Here is a 27338-nt window from a genome sequence, read left to right as displayed (position 1 = left end):
GGCCCCCGCTCCGCGGCGAGCGAGCGGACGTCTCGCCGGGCCGCGTGCGTCCGCCGGCCGGCGCGGGCGGGTGACGGGTGAGGCGGGGGTGGGCCCGTGGCCGCCGACGGCTTGACCGTACGACACCCGACACGTGTAGCGGTGGGGCCCGTCTACGCACGTGGCTGCCCGTGGCCGGGTAGCGGGACGTGGTGGCGGGCGGGGAGGGGGTCGACCCCACCGAAATGGAGTTTGAAACTCAGGGTGGCCAAGGGCCGGCGAGGGCCGACGGCTCTGGGAGCCTCGTCGGGGGGGGAGGGACGCGTGCGTTGGTGCGTGCGGGCGTGTGGGGGGGGCGCGGGCGCGGAGGATGCCGACCGGAGCGTCTCCCCGGCTCCACCCCGGCCAGGTCCGGCCTGGCCCCCGGCCCCAGCTCCCGCCCTCGGTCCTCGGCAGCGGAGCCGGGCTGGGAGAGGGGCCGCGGCGTGCGGGGGGAGACGTCGGGGGCCGGCGAGGGGGGGGGCCGCCCTGGCCTGGGGAGGATCTGGATGCCCGACCGGGAGAGGAGTCAGCCCCAGCCTGGGGGTGGACGGCCACGGAGCATCTCCCTTCCCCTCTCCCCCAAACCCCGCAGAGACCCCGGCGGGGCAGGCTCCAGATGGGGGTGGGGAGGGGGCGGGGGGTGGGGGGAAACGTCCTCCCCCCCACCCCGCTTCGGCTAAGGGGGCCGGGGCCCGGGGCCGGAAGGAGAGGGAAGCCAGTGCCGCTATCTGCAGGCAGCAGCCGTTCCCTGGGGGCTGGAGACGGGTGGGGGGCCGGAGGAGGGGCGTAAGTCCACCTAGAGGTGCCCCCCGGCCCGGGGGGGGGGGGGGCGCGGGGTCAGAGGTCACACGAGCTCTAGCGCAAGGGGGCTGCGGGGGACTGGCGGTGTGTGAGGAGGGGTCCCGGGGCTGGGGAGCCCCGAGCCCCGCAGAAACGTCCTCCACCGGTAGGGAGGAAGCCCGCCGGCCGGCCCTTAGCCCCGGGAGAATAAATTAGGGTCAGGGGGCGGTGCCCGCCGGGGCCGGGGTGCCGCCCGCCGGCGGCCCCCTCCCCCGAGGGCGCCCTGGGGGCCGGGCCGGGGTCGGGAGGGGCCCGCTCTCACTGGTCCTGCATCTGCTGCTTCATCTTCTGCAGCATCTCCTGCATCCGCCGCAGCTGGGGGCACAAGGGCGGCCGTCGGAAACAGACCCCGGCCTGGGGGAGAGCCCCCTTCCTCCGGGCCGCGCGGTCTCCCCGGGGGGCGGGGGGCGGGTAGGGGAGTGCAGAGCGGGCCCCTCACCTCCTCGTCCTTCATCTTGATGAGTTTCTCCGTCTCGGCGTCGGGCGTCGGCAGGGGGAGGAGGGGGATGGGGCTCTCGATCCTGTTATCCTGGGTCAGTTTGCTGCGGGGGGGGGAGGGGTCGGTTACCGGCGATAATCGGAACAACTGTGATATTTAGAAAGCGCTCACTCTGTGCCGGGCACCGTACTAAGCGCCGGGGTGGATACAGGCGAATCGGGTTGGACGCCGTCCTTGTCCCACGTGGGGTTCCCAGTCTCAATTCCCAGTTTAGAGGTGAGGTAGCTGAGGCGCAGAGAAGTGAAGCGACTGGCCCGAGGTCACACAGCAGACGAGAGGCGCAGCCAGGATTAGAACCCACGTCCTTCTGACTTCCTCGCTCTATCCGCTAGGTCAGGCCGCACACCCTTGCGCGCACGTGCCCCAACACGCACACAGACACCCGGCACCCAGTCACACCACAAACCCACCCCCACCCGCAAGCCCCCCGCCCCGCTCACGTCCATATCTGTAATTTATTTCTTTATATTAATGTCCGTCTCCCCTTCTAGACACCACGCTCACCGCGGGGAGGGAACACGCCCGTTCATCATCGTCACGCCGTACTCTCCCCGGCGCTTAGCCCGGGGCTCGGCCCACAGTAAACGCTCAATAAATCCGACCCGCCGACCGACCGGGCCACCGGATAGTCCCCGGGGCCCGGGCCTGTCCCCGCCCACCTGGCCATCTGCTGGATGCAGTGGGCACGGTAATTCTCGTAGTGCACGTCGCAGGTCACGTCCTTCAGGTCGTGCATGTGCGTCCGGATCAGCATGTTACGCAGCTTCACGAAGTCGCAGTGCGCCTGGTTCTCCACTGTGGGCGGGCGGTAAGAGGTCCGGCCCAGGCCCGGGCCCCCCTCCCCGCGGGAGGACCGACGGGGCCGGGGGGACGGGGCGGCGCGGGGGCGGGAGGACGGGTTGGGGCCGGGGGCAGGCGGGGGCTCCCGCCGGGGCAGGGGGCGGCCCAGGGGACGGGTCGGTGGGTGGGCAGGAGGCCGGTCTGGGGCGGGGGGGGGTGGGCGGTGGGATGGGGAGACTCACCTTCCACAATCCCCCAGGGATAAAGCCGGCCTCGCACCCTCTGACCCTTGGCCTCGACCACCGTGTTGCTGCCAATGACGGCGAAGGGAGCGCTCTCCTGTGGGCCGCAGGCCGGGAGGGGTGAGGGGGAGGGCCGGGGGGGACTCCGGGAGGGCGGCCGGGGTCGGGGGAGGCAAGGAGAGAGGGGAGGGGGCCCCGCGGGTCGGGGGGGGGGAGGCACGGGGCCCCCTCGGCCGGCCGCTACCTTCAGCTCTCGGTCCTGCTGCTTGAAGTCCTCGTCCTCGTCCGAGTCGCACTCTGGGAACTGGTACACCTTGATGCCGAACTTGTCGATCTCCTCCCGGACCTGCCGCGGGGGGCACGGCTGGGTCGGCCCCGGCCGGCGGCCGCCCCGGCCCGCCCCGGGCCCCGCCCGCCGCCCCCGGCCCCGGGCCTGACCCGCTCCTTCAGCTTCCGGATCTCGCTGGGGACGAGGCAGTCCGCCTTGGCGATGAGCGGCACGATGTTCACCTTCTCGTGCAAGGCCTTCATGAACTCCACGTCCACGGGCCGCAGCCTGGGGCGGAGGGGGGGCGGGGGGGGGGTCGGACGGAGGAGGGTGAGGCCCTAAAGGGCAGGGAGGGCCGGCTGGCCGGGTCAAACCCTCAGGCCCGGGCGTGAGGCAAGGCTGAGAGCGGGGCATCCAGGCCCAGCCCTGCCTCCGGGCCTGTTTCCTCACCCCAGAAATGGGGACGGGCTCCTGGGCCTCCCTCCCTCCTAGGCCGCGTGGGGTAGGGACCGCGTCCGCCCCGATCGCACCGGATCTCCCCGCCCCCGGCCCACCCCCACACCGGTCCCGGGCCCCGATCTCGGCCGGAGCCGGGCGGGCGGGGGCCGGGGGCGGCGGGCTCACCCGTGGCCGAAGGGCGAGATGAAGTAGAGGCAGCAGTGAACGCGGTTGTCCTGGATGTTCTTCCGGTTCAGGCCGCTCTCGTCCCGAAAGTACTGTTCGAACTGCTGGTCCACGTAGTCCGTGACGGGCCTCCAGCTGGGGCCGGGAGGGGGGGCGTCCGTCAGGGCCGGGGCCTCGGCCGCCCCGCCCGCCCCCGAGGAGGTGAGCCCCGGGATCCCGGGCCCCGGAGGCCCCCGCCCCGGCCCCCTCACCACTCGGTGTTGTTGACAGCGTCGCCGAACCCCGGGGTGTCCACGATGGTCAGCTTCAGTTTGACGCCCTTCTCCTCGATGTCCACCGTGTGTTTCACAATCTCCACGGTCTGGTTGATTCGTTCTGAGGCCCGGGCCGGGGGAGGGCGGAAAGAGGTGGGTCCCCCCAGCCGGGCAGGGGTCGTGCCGGGGTTGGAGGGAGAGGCCTCCCCTTCCCCATCGGGGGCAGTGCCAGGGGTGAGGGTGCGTGGGTCTCCCCTGCCCCAACGGGGGGCGGTGCCGCGGCACGGGGTTTGGGGTTCGGGCTCGGGGCTTGAGAGGCCACCCCCTCCCCACCTGCCACCCCCAGAGCCACGGCCCCCCCTCAGCTCCGGGACCCGTTGGCCACGGAGGGCAGGGTGAGGGGTGGGTGCCGCCTCCGCCCGTCCCCGTTTCCCAGACCGGTCCCCGGGCGCCGGTCAGCGCCGGCCGCTCACCCTCCGCGTTGAGGAGTTTCCTGTCCTTGTAGAGGTCCGTGAGGAAGAGGCTGGTGACCAGCGTGGATTTTCCCAGGCCCGACTCCCCTGTCCACCCGAGCCGGGATGTGAGGGGCGGGGCCCCGAGGTCCCCGAGGGGGACGCGGACGGCGCGCCCGACCCGGCCCGGCCTCCGGCCTCCCCTCCCGCTGGGGGCCGGCGGAGGTCAGAAGGGGGGACGCGGTGCGGAGGGGGGGGGGACGCGGTGCGGAGGGGGGGTGGCGGGGCCGCGGGGCCGTCCTGAGCCGTGGCCGGCTGCCGTCGGCCCCGGGGAGGAGCCGGTGGACGGACGGAGGGGGAGGGGGGTTGGGGGAGAGGCCGGGGAGGTAGGCTGGAGGGGGCGGGCGGGGGGAGAGCCCCGGGGAGAGAGCGGGCAGGGGCAGGCCGCCGGAGGCATCGGAGGGGGAGGAAGGCGGGCGGAACCGTGACTCACCTGCCACCATGAGGGTGAAGTCAAAACCCTTCTTGACGGACTTGCGGTGGACTTGGTTGGGCAGCGTGGCGAAACCCACATACTGTTTCTCGTGGTCCTGCGGGAGCGGGGCCAGAGGGGAGGGCTCGACGGGCCGGGCCGGGGCCCCCCGGGGGACCCCGCGCCCACCCCCGCCGGCCGGGAGGCTTCCGTGGGGGGCCGGGACCCCTGAGGCGGAGGGGCTGGAGGCCCCCTCCGGGCTCTTCCCCGGCACAAGATGGATCCCCCCCCCTCCTCTCCCTCCCTCTCTCTGCTCTCTCATTCCTGGCTCTCTGCCACCAGAGCTCACATCCCGATCTCCCCCTTCCCCCACCAAAAGAGACAACCCTGGCTCCTTGGCCACCAGAACTCACATCCAGGCTCACCCCACAAAAAGAAACGCCCCCCCCCCCCCCCCGGCTCCTCTGCCGAGGCAAGTCATATCCCACCCCCACCCGGTAAGGCCCGGCCCCAGTCCCCTAAAATGTGACAGGAGAGGGGGAGGGGGGCGGGGGAGGATAGGGAAGAGGGTCCCGGGCTGAGCAAGGCACGGACCTCAACAGCTGGAACCACCCCCTGTGGCCGTGATCCGAGAATTCCCAAGCAGGGAGGGGCCCCCAGGGGTCATGCGGTCCAATCCCCTGCCTCTGTACGGGGTCCCGGTGCCTAGCCAGGACAGGCAGGGTCCGCCCTTCCCTCAGCAGATCCTGGGGTGAAGACAACCCCATCCCTCCCCGGGGAGCCTTGGCCAGGATCTCCCCTACCTGGGCCCATCACAGTCCCTCCCGCTACTCTTGCCCAATTTCTGTGTGCGGCGTGCTGGGTCGGGTGCCTACTGGGAGCAGAGCACCGTGCTGGGCGCTTGGGGACGTTCTCGCCCTCCTCCCGACGACCCGCAGAGGGGACGGGTGGCGGGCCGTCCGGGGTCGTGCGTGCGTGCGTGTGTGGACGGGGGACCCCGGTGCCGTCGATACTCTCAGGCTTGTGATGAACCACTCTGTCCCCGGGACCTCTTCTGGGCCCCCACGACTCGGCTTGCGTTTCCGTCCGTTTCCGAGACCCTGCCGCTCCCCGACGGCTAGACTCCCCCCGGCCGGAGGCGTCCCGGTCTTCCCGGAAAAGGCGGCATCGGGCCGCGTGCCCCGGCGGGGGAGGGCAGGGGGCTGGAGGAGGGGAGCCCCCCGACCCTGGGTAAGGGAGCTCTCGTCTCCTACCGCGAGACCCGCCCCCACCCCTCAGCTCCGGGCCGGCGGCCGACCTTACCCCGGGCCCACGGGTGCCGAATAGCGACGCCCCTTCTCTACGCCCACCCGTCCGGCAGCGGAGGCCCCGCCAGCCCTCCCACGCGCCCACAACGCCGAGAGCCCCGCCACCCATCCCCACGCTCCGAGTCCCGGGGGGCAGGCCGCCCACTCCCGGGTCCGGAGGGATGGGGGCTCCCGCCACCTCTCCCAAACACCCCTTAGGGTCTCCCGCCGCCCACTCCCGCAACCGGAGTGCCGGGGTCCGGCCGCCCACCCCGGGCCCCAGAGCGGCGGGGGCTCCCGCCGCCCAGAATGCCGGGGTCCCCGCCGGCCGCCCCCACACTCGGGGAGTAGGGGGCTCCGCCGCCCAACCCCCGTGGCGCCGGGAGCCCCGCCGCCCACCCCCGCGCCCGGAGGAATGTGGGCTCCCACCGTTCCTCCCCCGCGTCCGCAACGCCCAAGGCCCCGCCGCCCACCCCCGCGCTCACAGCGCTGGGGGGAGGTCTCGACGCCCACCCCCGAGGGCCCAGAGCGGTGGGGGCTCCCACCACCCCTCCGATAGAGCCTCAGAACGGTGGGGGGGCCCGTCTCCCCTCATACGCGGGCAGCCGGGGGTCCCGCCGCCCACCCCCCCCAGCTCCGGGGGGCCTCGCACCTCCAGGACGGTCCCCTCCCGGGGCAGCCCCGGGGCCAAAGGTGCCCTGGGCCACGTCCAGGGGGTGGACCCCCCACCCCCCCCCAACCCCCCCCACCCCGTCCCCTCCGCCCCCTCCCCCCGGGGGCTACCTTGAGCCGCGGGAGGCGGCGCTGGGCCTGGGCCCGAGGCGACAGCAGCCGCTCGGCCAGCCGCTCCTGGAGGACCAGCGAGTCCATGGCGACGGCGGCGGGCCCGGGTCCCCCGGGTCCCCCGGGTCCCCCCGGCCCCCCGGGCCCCTCCGGCCGCCCCCCGCCGCCGCCCCCCGCGCTCCGGCCGCTCAGCGCCATCGCCGGCCGCCCCCGCCAACCGGGCCCGGGAGACCCGCATCGGGAGGCCCCGCCGGCGACGGCCAGGGGGAGGGGACCACACGGCCACCCGGGGGGGGCGGGGGGCGGGAGGAGGGGGCGGCCCCCGGCCTTTCCCCGCCAACGCGGAGGGCGGGATGACTCGGGGGGAGGGAGGGAGGGAGGGAGGGAGCGGGGGGCCGCCCCTTCCCCTCCACCGGGACCCTCCCCCTAATAATAATAAAAATAACCTTGGGATCCGTTAAGCTCTTACTCTGTGCGGAGCGCCGTTCTAAGCGCCGGGGCCACCGGATCGTCCCTCGTGAGGCTCAGAGTGAACCCCCGTTTTCCAGATGAGGTGACAGAGGCCCGGAGAAGTGAAGGGACTCGCCCACGGTCACCCAGCTGACGAGGGGCAGAGCCGGGATTCGAACCCGTGACCTCTGACTCCCCAGCCCGGGCTCTCTCCACCGAGCCTCGCTGCTTCTCTAGCCTGGGACACCCCCCCCCCCCCCCGAGAGTGAAGAGGGAGGGTCCCCACCCCGGGATTCCGGGCCGTGCCGCCCACCACCCCGAGCCGGTAAGGGCCCGGACGGGGGATGGGGGGTAATACTAATAATGATGATAATATTGTTGGTATTTGTTAAGAGCTTACTACGTGCCGAGCACCGTTCTAAGCGCTGGGGTAGACACAGGGGAATCGGGATGTCCCACGTGGGGCTCACAGTCTTCATCCCCATTTTACAGATGAGGTCACTGAGGCCCAGAGAAGTCAAGTGACTCGCCCACAGTCACCCAGCTGCCAAGCGGCAGAGCGGTGACTCGAACCCATGACCTCTGACCCCAAAGCCCGGGCTCTTTTCCACTGAGCCACGCTGCTTCTCTCGGGAGGTGCTCGGGTGGTACTCGGGAAGGGCTTCGGATGGGCCAGGCACTGCACCGAGCACCGGGAGGGGGGGATCCGGGCCAATCGGGTTGGACGCCGTCCCCGTCCCCCGTGGGACTCCCAGTCTCCATCCCCATTCCACAGATTGGGTCACTGGGGCACCGGGAAGTGAAGCGGCTCGCCCGAGGTCACGCAGCACACAACAACAGCGCGGCTCGGCGGCAAGAGCCCGGGCTTGGGAGTCAGAGGTCGTGGGTTCCAATCCCGCCTCCGCCGCCTGGCAGCCGGGTGACTTTGGGCCAGCCACTTCACTGGGCCTCAGTGATCTCATCTGTAAAATGGGGACTAAGACGGTGAGCCTCACGTGGGACAACCCGATGTCCCCCTCATCTCCCCCAGCGCTCAGAACGGTGCTCTGCACCTAGTAAGCCCTTAGCAAATACCGACATTATTATTATCTGGGCCTCAGTTACCTTAACGGGGATATGGAGATTAAGACCGTGAGCCCCAAGTGGGACAACCCGATGACCTCGTATCGAACCCGGCCCTCAGAACAGGGCTTGGCACGTAGTAAGCACTTGACGAAGACCACCATCGCCAAGTAGCGGAGCCGGGATTAGAACCTAGGACCTTCTGACCCCCAGGCCCATGGTCTGGAGACCCGAGGGGCGCCACCGGCAGCGGTGAAAGCCGGGGTGACCCGAGGCCCGGGCCCCGCGGGGGTTAGGGGGGCAGAGACCGTGAGAGATGCTCCCTTGCCCCGGCCCCGAAAGGACCCCCGAAGCGGGGGCGGGCTTCGGGGACGGGGCCCCGGGGAGCCCACGCACCCGGTCCCCGCCCTCGCCGACCGTCCCAGGTCCCCAGCTGGTCCCCCCCGCCCCTCCCACGGTCCCGCTGGTCGCTAGGAGACGGTTGCCGGGCGCCGGCGGCAGGGAGGCCGGGAGGCTGATGGACAGCCACGGGTCCCTCCCCCAGCGCCCTCCCCCGCGCACCGGGACCGGGGAGACGAGCGAGGACGACCGAGGGCCGGTAGCCCCGGGCAGGAGAAGGAGCCCTCCGGCCCCCCGCGGCTCTCGCCGTGGGGTGGCCGAGGGAGGGCCCGAGCCGGTCCCCGCGGGGGCCCCCGCCGCCGGCCGGCGCAGGGATAGGAGTCCCGACCATCGCAGCAGGAGCCTCTCCGGCCGCCCGGGGGTGGGGGTACCCCAGCCCCCCGCGAGGGACGCGGCCCTCCCGGGAGGGAGCCGGCCGGACCCCCACCTCCTCCCGGGCCGGACCCCGGAGCTTGGGGGTCCCCCAGAGGGCACCCGGGCCAGTCCCGGCCTAGCCCACCACCCAGGTCAGATGGGCGGGGGAGTGGACAGGGTGGGCAAGCCAGGTTTTTCTGGGGGGAGGAGTGGGCAGGCGGCGAGATAGGAAGGAGGAGAGAGAAGCTGCATTACGGGGGGCAGGGGACCCCTTCAAAACTCCCCCCCCGCTTCAGATGGAGGTTTCTGCCGGGGGGGAAGGGGAGCGGGATCTCCAGGGGGAGACGGCGGAGTCTTCCTTTGGCCCCAACCTGGGAGGGAAGAATTGGAGTCCCCGAGCCCAGGGTTGCCCCCGCAGCGGTGGGGGGTGGGGGTGGGGGTCCTGCCCGCAATGTGGACGTCGTGGGGTAGGGAATCAACCCCCCAGCATCCCGGTCCCGGCTGACCCTCGGCCCTCACCTGGGACGGGCCCACCGCCCGGCCTGTTGGGCTGAACGGGGCCGGCCTGGGAGTCGCGAGTAGGGGACGGGGGTTGGAAAATGGGTGGAGGTCCCGGCAGCTCATCCACCCCCACTCCGACCGTCCCCTAACGGACCGAACCCAGATCGGCCAGTGTCCCGGGAGGGAGGGGGGCAGCCAGGAAGCCCCCACTCCGCCCTCCGCCCCCCACCGGGGGTCACCTCTCGAAGTTCACGCCCATCTCCGGGCCTCCGTTTCCTTCCGGAAGAAGGGGTGAGGCCAACCCCCACTCCCCACCCCCCTGACCCCCTGACCCCTGGGGCCGCAGGTGAAAGATGGGACGACGACCCTAGCCGGCCCCGCTTCGGTGCCGGGTTCCCGCTCCAGAAGGCGCCACCCCCGCGTGAAAGGGTGGGGAGGGTCAGCTCAGCTCCGGGGTCTGCAGGGCGGTCCCCCCGACGCTCTTCTCCCCACCTCCCAACCCCCTGCCCCCTCCAGACAGGGGCCTGCGACGACCCCAACGGGTTCCGACACCCCGGGGACACTTCCCGCCGGGCCGGACTGGGCTCGGACCCATCCCATGCAGGAGGAGGGGACTCGGGCCAAGGACCACGTCGAGCTCGAGGGGGGCCACGGTGACCGGGCCCGAGAGCCGGGCGGCGTGGCGCTGCGGGGAGGGGGCATCCATGCCAGGGGAACGGGCTCCCACCTGCAGGCCAGGGGTGGGGAGAGAAGGAACGGGGCGGAGGGAGAAGGAGAAAAATGAGAGAGGGGAGGAGGGGAAGGGGAAGGGAAGGGGAGAGGAAGAAAAGGAAGGAGGGAGAGGGAGAAGATGCAGAGGGAGGAGGGGATGGGGGAGGGAGAGGAGGGAGAGGGAGGAGGGGAAGGGGAGATGGGGAGGAAGGAAAGGGAAGGGGGGGGAAGGGCAGAGGGAGAAGGAAGAGAAGGAAAAGGAGTTGGGAGGGGGAGAGAGGGAGAGGAAGCAAGGGGAGGAGGAGAGAGGGAGAAGAAGAAAAGCGGGGGCAAGAGGAAAGGGAGAAGAAGAAAAGAGAGGAGGGGAAGGGGAGAGGGAGTGGGGAAGAGAAGGAAAAGGAGTTGGGAGGGGGAGAGAGGGAGAGGAAGAAAGGGGAGGAGGAGAGAGGGAACAGAAGAAAAGCAGGGGCGAAAGGAGAGGGAGAAGAAGAAAAGAGAGGAGAGGAAGAGCGGAGGGAGAGGCGGGAGGGGAGGGTCTCCTCCAGGAACAGCAGCCCGAAACTGGGGCTCAGGCCCAACTGAACAGCGAATCCTGATCCGGCAAGAGGCGGAGGGTTTTTGTTGTTGTTGTTTGTTTGGGGGGAGGGGTCATGTCATGGCCCCCACGTCCACCCCCAGGGGTCAGGCCTAGGCCGGCCTACACCCCTCGGTTCTCCCTCCCGGCGAGACAGAGGCAAAATCCAGCAGGTGGACGGGCGGCCCTCGGCCCCCGACTCACCGGCCACAGGAGAGGATGACTCCGACTCTCCCTAAGGGGCGGCCTGGTCCTGTGCGGCGGGGGGGGGGGGGAGGGAAGGGAAAGACCCCCCCCCCAGTTCCACGATCTCGCCCCCCCCCACCCGATCGGCTTCGACCCCGCCCCCCCGGCCGTCGGGAAACTCTGATCCGCACCGGCCGCACACAGCCCGCCCGGAGTTAGCTGAGGGCCACCCTCCCTCCGACCTCAGCCCCCGGGGCCCGGGACTCCCCGACCCCTCCCTCCCCACCCTCCCCCAGCAGACGCGGGGGGCTCTCGGATCAGGTTTCCGGACGGGTCGGGGTCACCCCCTCTCCACAACCAGTAGGCCATAAAGTGAGTAAACCGAGTGTCGACGGATAGACGGCCCCCCGCCCCCCGGCCCAGCCCCGGGAGGCAGACAGGGCTAGGGATAGTATTGATAATAACCATCACGGTATTTGTTAAGCGCTTACTATGTGCCAGGCACTGTTCTACGCCCTGGGGTCGATACAAGCAAATCGGGTTGGACACAGTCCCCGTCCCACGTGGGGCTCAAAGTCTCAGGCCCCATTTTCATTCATTCGATAGTATTTATTGAGCGCTCGCTATGTGCAGAGCACTGTACTAAGCGCGTGGAACGTACAGATCGGTAACAGATAGAGACAGTCCCCGCCCTTGACGGGCTCACAGTCTCATCGATGCAGATGAGGTCACTGAGGCCCAGAGAAGCGAAGGGACTGACTCGCCCGAGATCACGGAGCAGACAAGTGGCAGGGCCGGCGTGCGAACCCATGACCTTCGGACTCTGAGGCCCGCGTTCCACCCACCGCGCCATGCTGCTGCTCTAAGGGATGGTCTTCCTCATTCGACGGAGGAGGAAACACAGGCCCAGAGAGGCAGTGACTCGGCCGAGGTCGCACGGCGGGCCGGGGCTGGGCCGAGAATCCGCGTCTGTCCCCCGCACACCCTCTGCCTCCTCTCATCGTCATCCGGCGTATTTCCTGGGCGCCTACTCCCCGCGGGACACTCTACGAAGCGCTTGGGACAATACGGCCAAGTGGGGAGACGCGTTCCCCGCCCACAACCGACTTCCAGTCTAGAGGGGCTTCTCTCTCCCGGGGGAGGCCGCACCACACCGCCATCATCAGTCTCGCCCAGCCCCACCCCGGCCAGCGCCCCCCGGCCCCCGCCTCTGTCTCCAACCGAGACCCGGAGGGGCTTGGGTTGGGGGGCTGGCGGGGGGGGGGCCCACGTCATCCCCCTCCCCGTACTCCCCGCCCCCGGCCCAACACTAAGGACAGGGCCTTTCCGTGCCGTGGGGGCGGCGGGGGGAGAGCAGAGGGGCCCAGTCCCGCGCCCCCCGCCCCCCAAACCACGTCGAACCAGTTACCTCGTCTTAAAAGGGGGATGAAGACTGTGAGCCCCACGGGGGCCAACCTCATTACTTGTACCTCCCCCCAGCTCTCAGAACAGTGCCCGGCACATAATGAGCGCTTAACCGATACCATTATAATGCTTGTTATTAATAACCCAACAGGTCCTTCGGACTCCGGCGCCTCCCGGAAAAGTGGTGGGGAGAGGAGGGGGCGGGCACCGCCCCCCACTCCAGACGCCCACCGCCCCCCGGTGCCCAGGCCGCACAATCCCTCCTTTGACGGGGCCCAGGGCGGGCGGGCGAGGTTGGCGGGCGCGGTTGGCGGCGCTCAGAGACCATCTGTGATCTCCATGAGGCCGGGGGGGGGGGGTTGGGGGGTGGGGAGAAGGGTGCGGGGGCTCCTGGCACCGTCCGGGCTCCTCCCGCAGCTGCCCCAGCCGTGCCCCGCGGGAACAGCGGCCTTTCACAGGGGAAGGAGGAAGGGGGGGAGGGCCGGGATCGAAGGAAAACGGGGGGAGCGGCACTCCTGCCCCAAACCATCCCTAATAATACCACCAATTACGGGATTTGTCAAGCGTTTACTAGCACTGTTTGTTAAGCGCCGTTCCGGACCCGGGGGGAGATACAGGGTCATCAGGTCGTCCCACCTGGGGCTCGCAGTCTCGATCCCCATTTTACAGATGAGGAAACGGAGGCACAGGGAAGTGAAGTGAGAATAATAATAATGGTGGTATTTGCTAAGCGCTTATTACGGGCCAAGCACTGTTCTAAGCGTCGGGGTAGATACGAGGTCGTCGGGTTGTCCCACACGGGGCTCACAGTCTTCGTCCCCATTTGACAGATGACGTCACTGTGGCCCAGAGAAGTGAAGTGACTTGTCCAAAGTCGCACAGCCGTCAAGTGGCGGCGCGGGGAGTAGAACCCACGTCCTCTGGCTCCCAAACCCGCGCTCTGTCAGCTCCCCGCCCTCCCCCGGTGACCTCCCCCCCGCTACGTAAAGAGGTACGGCCTTGACCCTCCTCGCCCGGCCCCGGGAGGAGCCGCAGATGGGGAAACCGAGGCACCAGAGACCCAGTCGGGCAAGGAGGCAGTATGAGAAATCGGGACCCGGCTTTTGAGACTCGAGGGGCTCCTCTGTCCGTCCCCCCGCCGCCGGGCCGGTTGACCCCTGTCCCCCTCTCCCATCCAGGGAGGGGGGCGAGGGGGCAGAGTGTCCAGCACACAGCCGCGCCCACAGGTCTCTGGATCCAGCCTGGTCCGTTCGGGGCAGGGAAGGGCGGGCCCTAGGAGGGTGTCCCTAAACGGCCCCCTCCCACCCAAATTTTAATCCCCACCGAGAGGGCGGCGCCCCTCCCGGAGGGCGTTCCTGCGTCACCCCGCCCTAGAGTCTAACCTCAATCCCCTCCACTGCAGTCAAACCCGTTTCCCCAGCCTGGGCCGGGGGAGACAAGAGCGGGGACCCCCGGGGCGGAGCGTTGCGGGGAGGGTGTGTGTGAGGGGGGCGCTTTAGCTTCATCGGGTTCTGGGCCAAGACGGTCGGGGGAAGGGGGAAGGAACAGGGTCGCGGGCCTCCGCCTCACGGCCCTGCCGCCCCCCCCCGGTCCTCCAGATGTCACCGTGGGCCCGCCCAAACGTCCTCCTCCCCCTGGCCTATAAACTCATCGAGGGCAAAGCCCGACCGCCGGCAACATCATTTCCTAGCTCCCCAACGGAGCGTCCAGGACCAACGATCAAGACGAGGCCCTCTCGCAGCCGGGGTCCACCCGGTGATGATAAGAATAACGATAATCACGGTACTTATTAGGCGCTTACTACGTGCCAGGCGCTGTACTACGCGCTGGGACGGATCCCGGCAAATTGGGATGGACACGGTCCCCGTCTCACCTAGGGCTCACCGTCTCGATCCCCGTTTGTTCATGACAATAGCGTCGCGGTATTCGTTGAGCGCTTACTAGGTGCCGGGCGCTGGGCAAAGCGCGGGGATGGATGCAAGCCGACCGGCTCGGACCCAATCCCCGTGCCACGAAGGGCTCCCGACCTCAATCCCCGTTTTACAGACGAGGTCACTGAGGCCCGGAGAAGTGACCTGACGCGCCCAAGGTCGCGGAGCGGACAAGCGGCGGAGAGGGGATTAGAACCCAGGACCTTCTGGACTCCCAGGCCACGACGCCATGCCAAGTCCACCCAAGCAGCACCCGGCCACCCACCCAGAGGCGGCGCCCCTCCGTTCCGGGGTCCCCTGGGCCCCTCTCGTGGCGACCCCGACCCCCCCGAAGATTATTTCGGCTCCCCCGGGGAGAGGGCGGGGGGTTGGGGGGGGGGGGGTGGGGAGGGGGGCGGCGGCGCCTTTGTTCTCCCGGCCCGGGTCCCGATGAGGGCATCAGCATCCTCGGCAGGGGGTGGGGAGGGAGGCGAAGAAGCCCCCCGCCCCCAAAAGAAGGGGCGCCCCTTCCTACCCCGTGGCCTCAGTTTCCCCATCCGCTGTTGGGAGGTGACGGCTGAGCGCTCGGGGTTCCTCCCGGGCCCCTCCCCGCCAAGCCGTGCAGGGAGGCCGTAGGAGACCCTAGCGGCCCCCCGGCCCCCGCCCCGGACCGCCCCCAGACCCCACGAACCCCAAGGAGGGGTTCGGGGAGGCGGATAGGCCGCTGGGCCCGTGGAAACCCCTTCCCCGGGGGGTGAGCGTTGCCCTCCCCCACCGACACAATCACCGAGAAGCAGAGGCGGAGGCGGAGGCGGAGGGGGGCACGATACGGCGACGAGGGGGACAGGTTTCCAACGCCCCGGGGGGTGCGGGCGGGGGGGGGTTGCTGGGGAAAGGGGATGGGAAGCGGGGGATTGGGGAGGGGAGGATGGGGAGGGGGGATGGGGGAGGGGGATGGGGGGAGGGGGGTGGAGATGGAGAAAGGGAGATGGGGATGAGGAAAAGGGATGGGGAAAGAGGAATGGAGAAGGGGGATGGGGAAAGGGGGATGGGGAAAGGGGAATGGGGAAAGGGGAATGGGGAAAGGGGGATGGAGAAGGGGGATGGAGAAGGGGGATGGGGAAGGGGAAAGGGGGATGGGGAGAGGGGGATGGGGAGAGGGGGATGGGGAGAGGGGGATGGGGATGGGAAGAGGGGGATGGGAAGAGGGGGATGGGGATGGGAAGAGGGGAATGGGGATGGGAAGAGGGGGATGGGGATGGGGAGGAGGGGGATGGGGATGGGGAGGGGAGGAGGGGGATGGGGATGGGGAGGAGGGGGATGGGGATGGGGAGGAGGGGGATGGGGATGGGGAGGAGGGGGATGGGGATGGGGAGGAGGGGGATGGGGATGGAGAAGGGGGATGGGGAAGAGGTAAGGAGGACGGGGAGAGGGGGATGGGAAAGAGGGGGATGGGAAAGAGGGGGATGGGGAGAGGGTCAGGCCCCACCTTACCTGCTTCTCTTCTGCCGGAGACGGAGCGGAGGCGATGGCGACACAGAGACAGAAAGAGAGAAGGGGAGAGAGACAGAGAGACAGAGAGACAGAGAGGGAGAGAGAAAGAGGAGGCGGTGAGCGTTGTCCGGTCCCGGGCGGGGCCGGGGGGCCGGGGGGCCGGGGGCCGGGGCCGGGTCGGGGGCTGACCGGGGTTCGCCGCTTTGCTCTTGAACCTCAGGCTGGTGCTCATGGTGCGGGCGGGGGTCCGGGGGTCCGGGGGTCCGGGGGTCCGGGCGTCGGGGCGTCGGGGTCCGGGGCGAGCGGGAGGCGAGCGGGCCCTGCCTGCCGGCCGGCCTGGCCCCGCCTCGGCCCGCCTGCCGGGCCGCCCGCCGCCCCCGCCGCCGACCAATGGGCGCCCCGCTCCCCGCGCCGCCCACCAATCGGGGCCCGGCTCGCCGCGCCCTCCACCAATGGGCGCCCCGCTCCCCGCGCCCCGCCCCGCCCCCTCGGGCGCCGCCCCCGACCCCCCCGGCCCGGGCCTGGGGACCCCCCCCCGCATCCCCATCCCCAGCCCTCGAGGAGACCCCCCCCACGCCCCCCGACCCGGCCCTCGAGGCGACCCTCGCACCCCCAGACCCGGCCCTCAAGGCGACCCCCGCGCCCGCATCCCCATCGCTCCATGAGACCCCCGCGCCCCCAGACCTCAAGGCGCCCCTCGCGCCCCCATCCCCATCCCTCGAGGAGACCCCCCGCACCCCCAGACCCGGCCCTCGAGGCGCCCCCCGCGCCCCCATCCCCATCCCTGGATGAGACCCCCCCCCCACGCCCCCAGCCTCCCCCCCTCGGGGCGCCCCCCGCGCCCTCATCCCTCGATGAGACCCCTGCGCCCCCAGACCCGGCCCTCAAGGCGACCCCCGCGCCCCCATCCCTCGATGAGACGCCCCCAGCCTCACTCCCTCGGGGGGACAGCCGCGCCCCCAGCATCACTCCCCGGGACGCCACCCGCGCCCCCAGCCCCTTCCCCCGGGTCCACACCCTTGCCCTCAACCCAATTCCCGGAGCGACGCCCTCGCCTCCAGCGCCGCACCCACTCCCGGCCCCATCCCCCCCGAGGCCACACCTGCAGCCCCAGCCTCGGGGTCCGCACGTACACCCCTAAAATCACCCGTCCCCACCCTCCGGGGCCACCTCCACTCGGCGGCAGGCCAGCCCCCCCCCCCCACCACGGGTTGACACCAGCACCCCAAACCCACCCAGCCCCATCCCTGGGGCTGACGCCACCCGCCCCCCGGAGGGTCATCTCCACAGGGTGACACCCACCCCGCCTCCCACGGGTGACACACCGGCCCCCACGGGCAACCCCTGCCCCCCGAAGATGGCCAGCAGGGACCCTCCGAGGCCTCCCCTGGGGTCAGCCCCCCTCCGGACCCGAGAGGATCCGGACTGCTAACCGACCCTTGACCTCGGCCACCTCCCTTGCAGAGAGGGGCATGTCAAAAGGGCTCCCCGAGAGAGGGAAGCTCTTCCGGGGGGGGGGGGTCCCCGGCCCCACCCCTTCCCAGCTGGAGTGCTGGGGGTCCGTGGGTGCTCCTCAGCGGGACGGAAGACCCGTCCGCCCCTGGGGGAAGGCCAGAGCAGCGGGCCGGCCTCCGAGGAGGGACCGGGGGCAGGCTGCCATCCCTGCCCAGGGTCACCAGGTCAGACAGAGGACACCGTGGCAGAGGGGCAGACGGGGCAAGACCCCGAGTTCTCTCAAGGCAGGGATCGTCGCGTCTATTTAACTCTACCGTACTCTCCCGAAGGTTGGTCCAGTGCTCCGCATGCGCACGAGAGACTGGAAGCTCCTCAAGGGATCCCGTCTCCTGACTCTACTCACCCAAGCCCTCAGTACAGCCCTTAGTCCTCAAGACGGTGAGCTCGCTGTGGGCGGGGGACACGCCTACCGGCTCTGTTAATACCGCACTCTCCCAAGCGCTCGGTACGGTGCTCTGCGAGACTGATCGAACGGAGCGCTCGGCGTACGGTGGGCGTCCAGTCTATAGGGTGCATCGATCAACTGCAGACCCCTCACAGAAGCAGAAAACCCCAACTCCACTGCCAGAAGGTCTGTGTGGAGGTGAGTGGCTCCCCCGAGGATCTGCCGGTTTGCCCTGAAAAGGCCCGGGACCCAAAGCGAGTCATTTCCCGGGCCTCCCCTCACTCCGCCGCCCCGAAGAAAGCATCGGGGTCGGGGAGCCGGAAGGATCCGCGCTCCGCTCCTGACGTTGCCCCTGGACCTCAGACCGGTTACTGAACTCCTAATAATAATAATAATAATAATAGGGTAGTATTTAAGCACTTACTATACGCTGATCAGAGCAGGGACATTCTCTATGCCACATGGGCCTCACAGTCCAAGTGGGAGGGAGAACAGGTATTGGACTCCCATTTTACAGATGAGGAAACGGAGGCCAAGAGAAGTTAAACGACCTGTCCAAGGTCATGCGGCAAATAAAAGGGGAAGCCAGGTTAAAAACCCAGGTGCCCCGACTTCCAGGCCCGTGCCCCTTCCACTGGGCCACTCTCTAACCTCTCTGGGACTCTGGAGGGGGCAAAGGAATAACACGAGCACCGTCGGGACCACCGCGGCCTTTCACAAACACCCGGATCCATCAGCGTACGTACTGAGCGCCCGCTGCGGACAGAGCGCTGAGCTGACGGCCGGTGGGCCCGACCGCTCACCGGGGCCGCTCTTGAAGATGTCTTCGTTCCTGTCCCTGTGTCTTCGTCCCCGGGAAGCTGTAAGCACTAAGGAAATTGATGATTGATTATCAAGCGACCGGGGCTGGGAGCCGCGGAGGTTCGATTCCCAGTTCTCCCTTCAGGATCGGGTCCCGCCCTGAGGTCGAGGTCACGCCGCCCCCAGCCCTGGGCAGCGCTGGGACTCCATCCCCGTCCCCTGACTCCCGGCCCCGCGGCCTCCCCCCGAGGCTGCGTTGCGGCCTGGGAGTCAGAGGACCTGGGTTCTAATCCTGGCTCCGCCACACGTCCGCTGTGTGACTCTGGGCCAGTCGCTTCACTTCTCTGGGTTTCCTCAACGGTGCCTCGGTCACTTCAACTGCAAAATGGGGATCGAGAGCGTGAGCCCCGTGTGGGACCGGGATTGTATCCCACCTGATTAACTTGTATCTACTCAAGCGCTGAGGACAGTGCTCGGCACAGAGTAAGCGCTTAACGAATATCATTATCATCATCACTGTTGGTGTGCGACCTCGGGCGGGTCGCTTCACTGTGCCTCAGTTGCCTCATCTGTAAAATGGGGATTAAAGCCGGGAATCCCAGGTGGGCCGTGGACCGTGTCCAACCTAACAATCTCCTATCTACGCCGACGCTTAGTACAGTGCCTGGCGTGTAATAAGCACTTAACCAACACCATAAAAAAAGGTTTGAGCCCACGACCTCCGACTCTCAGCTCCTCCCCCATGGGGAGTTTCCCAGGACCGCAGGTCCCACGGGGGCAGACCGGCCCCACCCACCCCCCGGTCGCTCCCCGGGCACCCCGTCAAACAGCTCCGCACGGTCACCGGCCCGCGTGGGGTTGACTCACCGCTTCCCCGCCGGAGCCAAGAGCCCTGACGGGCTGGGCCGGGGCGATGTCTGGGACTCAGAGGCAGGGGAGTGGCCCTCTCCACCTGTGGAGAGACAGACTCTGCCCCCCTACCACTGGTTTCCCAGCGGTGCCCCCCAAGGCAGCTCTGTGTCTGTTATACTGTTCTCTCGTTTAATGTTGGGATTCGTTAAGCGCTTACTAGGTGCCAAGCACTGTTCTAAGCGCTGGGGTAGATACAAGGCAATCAGGCTGTCCCACGTAGGGCTCACAGACTTTCCCCATTTTACAGATAAGGGAACTGAGGCACAGAGAAGTTAAGTGACTTGCCCAAGGTCACGCAGCTGACAAGTGGCGGAGTCGGTATTCGAACCCGTGACCTCTGACTCCCGAGCCCATGCTCTTTCCACTGAGCCACGCTGATCACGTTGGTATTTGTTGAGCGCTTACTATGTGCAGAGCACCGTTCTAAGCGCTGGGGTAGATACAGGGTCATCAGGTTGTCCCACGTGAGGCTCACGGTTAAGTCCCATTTTACAGATGAGGTAACCGAGGCCCAGAGAAGCGACTGGCCCACAGTCACCCAGCTGACAAGTGGCAGAGGCGGGATTCGAACCCATGACCTCCGACTCCCAAGCCCAGGCTCTTTCCACTGAGCCACGCTGCTTCTCTCCCAAGCGCTTAGTACAGTGCTCTGCCTACAGTAAGCACTCAATAAATACGACCGACCGACTGACCTCGGGGGGTCATGGCGGAGGCCACGTCCACCAGAGGCCCAGGTCAGGTGGACAGAGCAGGACATCGTGCCTACCTCCTCCTTCCTCTCCAGGCTCTAATCTATTTATTATTATTTATTAAGCGCTTACTGGGTGCCGAGCGCCGTTCTAAGCGCTGGAGTAGACACAAGGGAATCAGGTTGTCCCACGGGGGGCTCACCGTCTTAATCCCCATTTTACAGATGAGGTAACTGAGGCACCGAGAAGTGAAGTGACTTGCCCACAGTCACACAGCTGGCAAACTTCTGTCTCCTTCTTCTGAGAACTCGCTTCCAGGGAGCGCTCAACAAATAGTAATAATGTGGGTATTCTCGAGAAGTTAAGTGACTCGCCCGCAGTCGCACAGCTGACAAGGGGCAGAGCCGGGATTCGAACTCATGACCTCTGACTCCAAAGCCCGGGCTCTTTCCACTGAGCGACGCTGCTTCTACTACTGGATATGAACTGCTGTTCGGGGGAGGGATCGTGCCTCCTGAACTCTCCCAAGCGCTTAGTACAGTGCTCTGCCCCGAATAAGGGAAGGAGCGAGGCCTACCGGTTAAAACACGGGTCTGGGTGTTAGAGGACCTGGGTTCTAATCCCAGCTCTGCGACTTGTCAGGGCGAGTGACTTAACTTCTCTGTGCCTCAGTGACCCCGTCTCTAAAAGGGGGATGAAGACTGTGAGCCCCATGTGAGACGTGCACCGAGTTCAACCTGATTAGTTTGTATCTCCCCCAGCGCTTAGTACGGCGCCTTGCACATCGTAACTGCTTAACACATACCATTAAATAAGATAAGTGCTCAAGAAGTGCCACTGATAAGGTTGAAACGCATCGGAAGATGGTAGGAGCCCAGTACGATACCCTGCACGTAGTTAAGTTCCCGGTGCCAGGGTACTACGTACAGCAGGCCACCTGTCAGTTGTGTGACTGTGGGCAAGTCACTTCCCTTCTCTGTGCCTCAGTGACCTCATCTCTAAAAGGGGGATTACGACCGCGAGCCCCTTGTGGGACAGGGACCGGGTCCAACCTGACGGCCTTGTATCTACCCCAGCACTTAGATCAATGTCTGGCACCTAGTAAGCGCTTAACAAATACCATTAGAAAAAAAGTCAAAATGACAAAGAGGTCGGTGCTCTCGGGCAGGGGCTGGGGCCAGAGAAGAGGGAGGCGGGACTCTGAGGGAAGTCCGCACACAGTAAGCGCTCAATAAATACACCTGATTAACCCGGAGCACACAGCAGACATCCAGTGAAGCAGTCTGACCTCAGTAGGGCCCCCAGTACGGCAATCTGCGCCCAGGAGGCATCCAGTACAGTGCTCCACAGAAAACAGCTGTCCAGGCCAGTCGGCACTCGGTAAGTATCGGGATGATTAATGAGAAAATGGCGATGCACCTTCCACAGTAGCCCTGGAGCTCAGCCAACTGTAGACACCCTCTCCGGTCCCGGCCACCCCTGCCCCACGACCAGCGGCCCCGGGCTCCCTGCTGCCCAGCCCTAGGAGCTGCGCTCTCCCAAGCTCCTGGTACAGTGCTCTGCACAAGGGAGCGCTCAGTAAATAGGACTGAACGAACTGAATGAATGGACCACCGGAAAAGTGAGGGTCCGAGGGCCTACGGGGCCCCCTCCCCTCCGATCCGGCCCCCCAGCCCGACCCAAGGCCGCGGCCTGGAAAGAGCAGGGCGGACAGGTTTCCTCGGGCCAAGGGTGGCCGTTATTGGGCAAGTTCCGCTTCCTGAGCTGCTGTCGCAGGAGGGCCGGGGGGCAGGGGTCCAGCGGGGGGCAGGAGCAATGACAGGAGGGGCCCAGCTCACAGCCGGCACGCAGAGGGACACTCAGTTTTTTTGTGTTGTTTTTTTAAAATGATATTTGTTAAATGGTTGCTACGAGCCAGGCACTGTACTCAACACGGGCACAGATTCAAGCTAATCAGGTTGGACATGGCCCCCGTCCCCCGGGAGGCTCAGTCTTAATCCCCATGATACAGATGAGGTAACTGAGGCACAGAGGAATGAAGTGAGTCGCCCAAGATCACAGAGCAGACAAGTGGTGGGGCCGGGATTAGAACCCAGGTCCTTCTGAATCCCAGGCACGGGCAATAGCTATTAGGCCACGCTGGGGTGACTAGAGGAGTCTGGTGCCCCGGTGGTTCTACCTCGCTCTACTGGCGGGACCCGTAGGCGGTTCAGGATCCAGAGCGGCGTTCGGCCCGGACAGGGTCTGGTGCGGCGTCCAGCACGGACAAGGACCCCAATCCATTCGGGTGGGTCTGGAAGCTCCTCGCGGGCTGGGGACGTGTCTCCGGACTCTACTGACCTCTCTCAAGCGCTCGGTACGGTGCTCTGTCCAAAGCAGACTGGAAGCTCCTTGTGGGCAGGGGACATAGCTCCTGCCTCCTGGCCTCTCCCAAGCGCTCAGTACACAGTACTGCACACGGTAGACTGGAAGCTCCTTGAAACCAGAGATCATTTCTCCTAATTCGAATTTACCGGCCTCACCCAGGGACCTAGCACGGTAGTCTGCGTGTCGTAGGTGCTCGGTAAACACCACCCATCAATCAACTGATGGACGGAGGAGACAACTTGCCGTTCCTACCTGTGGCAGGGTTTCCTCGCAGGGTCACCTTCGGGGCCCGTAAGCCTCAGACTAGGACATCAGAAGCAGCGTGACGTAGTGGACGGAGCCCGGGCCTGCGAGTCGGAAGGTTATGGGTTCGAATGCCGCCTCCGCCGCTGGTCCGCTGTGTGACCCTGGGCAAGACACTTCACTTCTCTGTGCCTCCGTTACCTCATCTGTAGAATAGGGATTGAGACTGTGAGTCCCACGTGGGACCCGGGACCGTGTCCGACACGATCTGCTCGTATTCGCGCCGGGCTTAGTACAGTGCCTGGCACATAGTAAGTGCTCCACAGACACCATAATAATAATCGTTATTATTACATTAACGAGGTTTGGAGGCTGGGATTGACCCCACTGACCCCTGGGGTGGAGGCAGGGGCTGGTGAGTAAAAGACCCCCCCCCCCCCCGGCGCCTGGGTGTTCGCCAATACACACACGAGTGAACACGTGTTCTCACCCCCACACTTATATAAGTTCACACACTCACACTTGCACGGCACACATGTACACTTTCACACTCGCACTGGCCCTCGTGGATGCACGCCTGCACACGCACATTGACACTAGCACACACTCCCACGTGTAGGCACGCGTTCAGAAGCATGCTTTCCGAACTTCCATGGGCCTGAACGGATACCCGCGAGCACACACGCTCTTATTCCTACAGGGACGCGCGGACACCCAAACACACGTATACCACACACACCCCCGCCCCCCATTCCTGTGTGACTGAAATGGCGGGCCGGGGTGGGAAACCCAGCAGCCGGTTCTCCGTGCTCGGTGGCCCGCCTGGCTGACAAGCGAGCCAGGCCGGAAAACCGAGGAGGGGGGCGAGGAGAAAGGGAGGAGAGGAGGGGCAGGGAGTCAGTGGCAATTAGTGAGCGCTTACTGCGTGCAGAGCACTGTACAAAGCGCTTGGGAGAGTACAACACAACAAGAGAACAGTCCCTGCCCACAACAAGCCTACGGTCTAGAGGGACAGTTCTTGACACACACTAAGTGTTTAACAGACACCGGAAAAAAAGGGCAGTTTCAAAATCCAGGATCGACTGAGCTGCTCTCTGCCGGCCTGTGGCCTGCCCGTCCCTGGCAAGAGAGAGAACAGAGGGCCCCGCCAGCCACTGCTCAGAGATGCTGTGCTGCACAGAGATGTCGCACCGAGGAGAGATACCGCGCCGGGGGAGATGCCGTGCTAGCAGAGACACCAAAGGGGGGAGAAGGGAGGAGGGGCAGGGAGGGGGAAGGAGGAAGAAGGGACAGAGAGGAGGGGGAGAAGGGGAGCAGGGAGCCGCGGGGAGGAGGAGGAAGAAGATGGGGCTGGTCGGGGGACGAAGCGGGGCCTGAGCCGGACGCTCCCACCACAGAAATGTCGGACTCTGGGCACCGAGAGCAGGGCAGCCTGGCCACGAGGCTGGGCGCCGGCCGCGGGAGGGATGCCCAGAGCCCTCCCGGGCCGGTCTGGCCCAGTCCCATCCTGCCCCGCATACACTCCAGCAGAAACTGGGTGTCCCCGGTCCAGGGCACCGCCCCCCCCAACCCGGCCCCGCGGCGGAGAGGGGCTTTGCCCACCACCATCCGACGGGCACCGGCGCCCACATCCTCCCCGCCCCCGCCGAGGGCTCCGCGACCTCAACCGCAGCCTGACGTCAAATTTCCAAATCCTCCTTCCCTCGTGGTCTGGGGGAAGGGAGGATGCCAAGGGATGGAGAGGGGAAGAGGCGGGGACAGAGAGAGGAGAGTCCGGAGGTGGGATGGTGCCCGCTGGCTCACTGGGGGACGGTCAGGGGTGTTGGATTGTCCGCGCTGGGTCACTGAGGGAGAATCGGCGACAGTCAATCGTATTTATTGAACGCTTACTGTGTGCAAAGCACTGTACTGAGCACTTGGGAGAGAACTATCTAATAATAGACAAATCTATTGACCACAGAGAGTCTCGAGGGGGAGACAGATATTAATAGAAATAAAAGGACAGAGAGGGGAGCGGCAGGGCTGTTGGGATGGTCTGTGCTGGGTCACTGGGGGAGAGTCAGGGATGGAGAGGGGAGAGTCAGGGGTGTGGGGTGGTCCGTGCTGGGTCGCTGCGAGAAAGTCAGGGATGGAGAGGGGGGAGTCGGGGATGCGGGGTGGTCCGTTCTGGGTCACTGGGAGAGAGTCAGGGGTGTGGGATGGTCCACGCTTGGTCCCTGGGGAGGGTCAGGGATTGGCAAGGTCTTAGGAAGGGTAGAGTCACCTACGTGGGATCCCAGGGGACACCAGTGGCCTCGGCGGACCCGGCTTCATCACTTCTGCCCCTGGCCTGAGTCGCCTCTTGCCCCGCTGACCTCCGTCCTCCACGGGCCAATGAGCTCTGTTCCTTTAGCCTCCTCCCGGATGCCTGGGAGCAGGAAACTGGGCTGGGGGGGTCTGGGCACTATTTCTCTGCGGGGCAGAGGGGGATGGAGGGAGAGATGAGGAAGCGGCCAGAGGCGTGTGGGTGAAGGCAGGGGCCTAACCGGCCACTTGCCCTCCAGCCGCCAGCCTCCACTGCCCAGGGCCGGACAAAAGACGTCCCCTTGCCTTGCCCACGTGTCCAGCCTCAGCCTGTGGAATACCTTCCAGGGTCAGGGCTCTCCTTTCACGACAGCCCCCTAACAAGGCATCGCCTCCTCCAAGATCCCTAGCTCCCAGTGGAGATGATAATAATAATAATGGTATTTGTTAAGCGCCTTACTATGTGCCAGGGACTGTAGTAAGCACTGGGGTGATTACAAGCAAATCAGGTTGGACACGGTCCCTGTCCCACCTGGGACTCCCAATCTTAATCCCCATTTTACAGAGGAGGTAACTCAGGCGCAGAGAAATTGAGTGACTTTCCCAAGGTCGCAGCATACGAGCGGCAAAACTGGGATGAGAACCCAGTTCCTTTGACTCCCTGTCACGTGGTCCTATCCATTAGGCCATGCTGCTTCCTAAAACCTGTTCTGGCAGTCATGGATGCACCCACCCCTCCCTGTCGCCAGCACAGCGCCCCACGCACACTGTCTTTTCAACGGTATTTGTTAAGCGCGTACTAAGCGTCGGGCACCGTCCCGAGCGCCGGGATCGATACGAGCTGATCCGGTCGGACACCGTCCGTGTCCCACCCGGGGTTCACAGTTTGAATTCCCATTTACGGATGAGGTAACGGGCACAGAGAAGTGGAGTGACTTGTCCAAGGTCACCCGGCAGACAAGAGATAGAACTGGGATCCCCAGACACGTCCGCACACTCGAGGACACGCGGACACGCCCCAGCAGATCCACCCACACGGTCAACTGCAGACGGCTGCTCTCCGTTCTCCTGTGGCCATGTCCATTTCCTTGGGGCCAGTCCCCGGGGGTCAGCCGGGCCTGGTCCTCTGGGTTGGGTTGGGGGCGGAGGGAAGCCTTTGAGGGAATCCTTCTGGGCTAAGAAGGTGATGAGGATCCAGAACACGGCACCACGGCAGGGTTCCTGAGCATCCCCGGTGGCCTTCTCCTCCCGATGCCCGCGGTCCTAGGGAGCGGGCACCCAGTTTCCCCCAGCGACCTAAAGCCCTGGCGGGGAGCGAGCCCTGGGCTGTGTGGGCCGCGGGACTGGCGAGGGGGCTTCGCTCAGGGACTGAGGGGTTGCTACGTGACCTCGGGCAAGTCAACTTCTCGGTGCCTCAGTTACCTCATCTGTAAAATGGGGATTAAGATGGTGAGCCCCACGTGGGACAGGAACCGTGTCCAACCTGATTAGGCTGAAGCTACCCGAGCGTTTAGAGCAATGCCTGACACATAATAAGCACCTAGCAGATATCATCATCATCATGATGATGACGACTCCCACCTCTTAGAGGACATTTTCTTTGCTAGCCCTGACCTCTCTCCTCCTCTGCATTCTCTCATCTCCTGCCTCCAAGGCCTCTCCTTCTGAATGTCCCCCCGGCCGCTCAAAGCTCAATACGTCCAAAGCTGACCCCGTCCCCTTCCCCCCCGTCTCTCCCATCACAGGCGGTGACGCCACCCACGCCCTTCCTGTGTCTCAAGCCCATAACCGTGGCATTATCCTCGACTCCTCCCTCTCTTGCAACCCCCATATCCGGTCTGTTGCGAAATCCCGCCAGCCCTTTCCCCACGACGTATCCCGGATTTACCTCTTCCCCTCCATCCATACGGCCTCCGCACCGGACCGGGCTCTTTGACTACCTCCCCAGCCTCCTCGCCGACCTCCCTCCTGTCTCCAGCCTCGCCCCGAACCGGTTCCTGCTCGCTGAAAGGGGGAGGTCGGCGCTGCTTTTGGGCATTACGCCCTGGCACTAACCCAGGGCCTTGGCATCCGGCTCCACATCTCCACAGCAGGAAGGACCCAGGCAGTGGCAGCGGGAGATCTCCCCCAACGGGAAGCAGTATGGCCTAGCGGATGGAGCACAGGCCGGGGAGTCGGAAGGTCATGGGTTCTAATCCCGGCCGAGCCCCCTGTCAGCTCTGTGACTTTGGGCAAATCGCTTAGCTTCTCTGTGCCTCAATTACCTCATCTGTAAAATGGGGATTAAGACTACGAGCCTCATAGGGGACCCGTACCGTGTCCGACCCGATTTCCTTACATTCAACCCGGGGCTTAATACAGTCCCTGGCACATAGTAAGCGCTGAACAAATACCACGATTATTATCATTATTACATACAGGAGGCGGGGAGGCCTCGGAGGCCGCCGTGCCAGGGCCGGTGCCCGCCAACTTGGGGCTCTGAGCTTCGAGGAGCCCAAACCTCAGCCCCACCCGCCCAGATCCCTACCGCTTTTTGGTTTTCCTTTTCTGGATGTGTCCTCGTCATTTAGATGTTTG

At 66.2% G+C, this 27338-nt stretch overlaps 1 protein-coding gene and 1 long non-coding RNA gene across 3 annotated transcripts; both read right to left on the bottom strand.

The window, feature by feature from the left end:
* Positions 1-674: 674 nt before the first annotated feature.
* SEPTIN5 (septin 5) lies at positions 675-15853 on the bottom strand. Of its 2 annotated transcripts, XM_029049432.2 has the most exons (12): positions 15756-15853; positions 15567-15577; positions 4474-4570; positions 4002-4088; positions 3526-3649; positions 3275-3409; positions 2821-2938; positions 2627-2728; positions 2383-2479; positions 2020-2155; positions 1301-1403; positions 677-1176 (listed from the first exon to the last, which is right to left on the bottom strand). In XM_029049432.2, the coding sequence occupies exons 1-12, from the start codon at positions 15796-15798 to the stop codon at positions 1120-1122; spliced, it is 1110 nt and encodes a 369-aa protein (XP_028905265.1). In that variant the 5' UTR covers positions 15799-15853; the 3' UTR covers positions 677-1119. The 2 variants fall into 2 exon arrangements, with proteins under 2 accessions (XP_028905264.1, XP_028905265.1); XM_029049431.2 differs by lacking the exons at positions 15567-15577; positions 15756-15853 and adding an exon at positions 6522-6623 and having other exon boundaries at positions 675-1176.
* A 2749-nt stretch (positions 15854-18602) lies between these two features.
* LOC114806142 lies at positions 18603-22616 on the bottom strand. Its single transcript, XR_003754229.2, has 3 exons — positions 22488-22616; positions 19135-19219; positions 18603-18645 (listed from the first exon to the last, which is right to left on the bottom strand). It is a non-coding gene; the product is annotated as an uncharacterized LOC114806142 (long non-coding RNA).
* Between the last annotated feature and the right edge of the window lie 4722 nt (positions 22617-27338).

The sequence above is a fragment of the Ornithorhynchus anatinus genome, chromosome 21, assembly GCF_004115215.2.
Source record: "Ornithorhynchus anatinus isolate Pmale09 chromosome 21, mOrnAna1.pri.v4, whole genome shotgun sequence".
Lineage (NCBI taxonomy): Eukaryota > Metazoa > Chordata > Mammalia > Monotremata > Ornithorhynchidae > Ornithorhynchus > Ornithorhynchus anatinus.
This window is presented reverse-complemented; position numbering and strand designations above follow the sequence as displayed.

Coding starts and splice junctions, on each gene's coding strand:
- SEPTIN5 (XM_029049431.2), bottom strand. CDS start 6,608: ATGGACTCGCTGGTCCTCCAGGAGCGGCTGGCCGAGCGGCTGCTGTCG. Junction 4,089..4,473: donor CTTCACCCTCATGGTGGCAG/GTGAGTCACGGT, acceptor TCGGGTGGACAG/GGGAGTCGGGCCTGGGAAAA. Junction 2,939..3,274: donor ATCTCGCCCTTCGGCCACGG/GTGAGCCCGCCG, acceptor CCTCCGCCCCAG/GCTGCGGCCCGTGGACGTGG.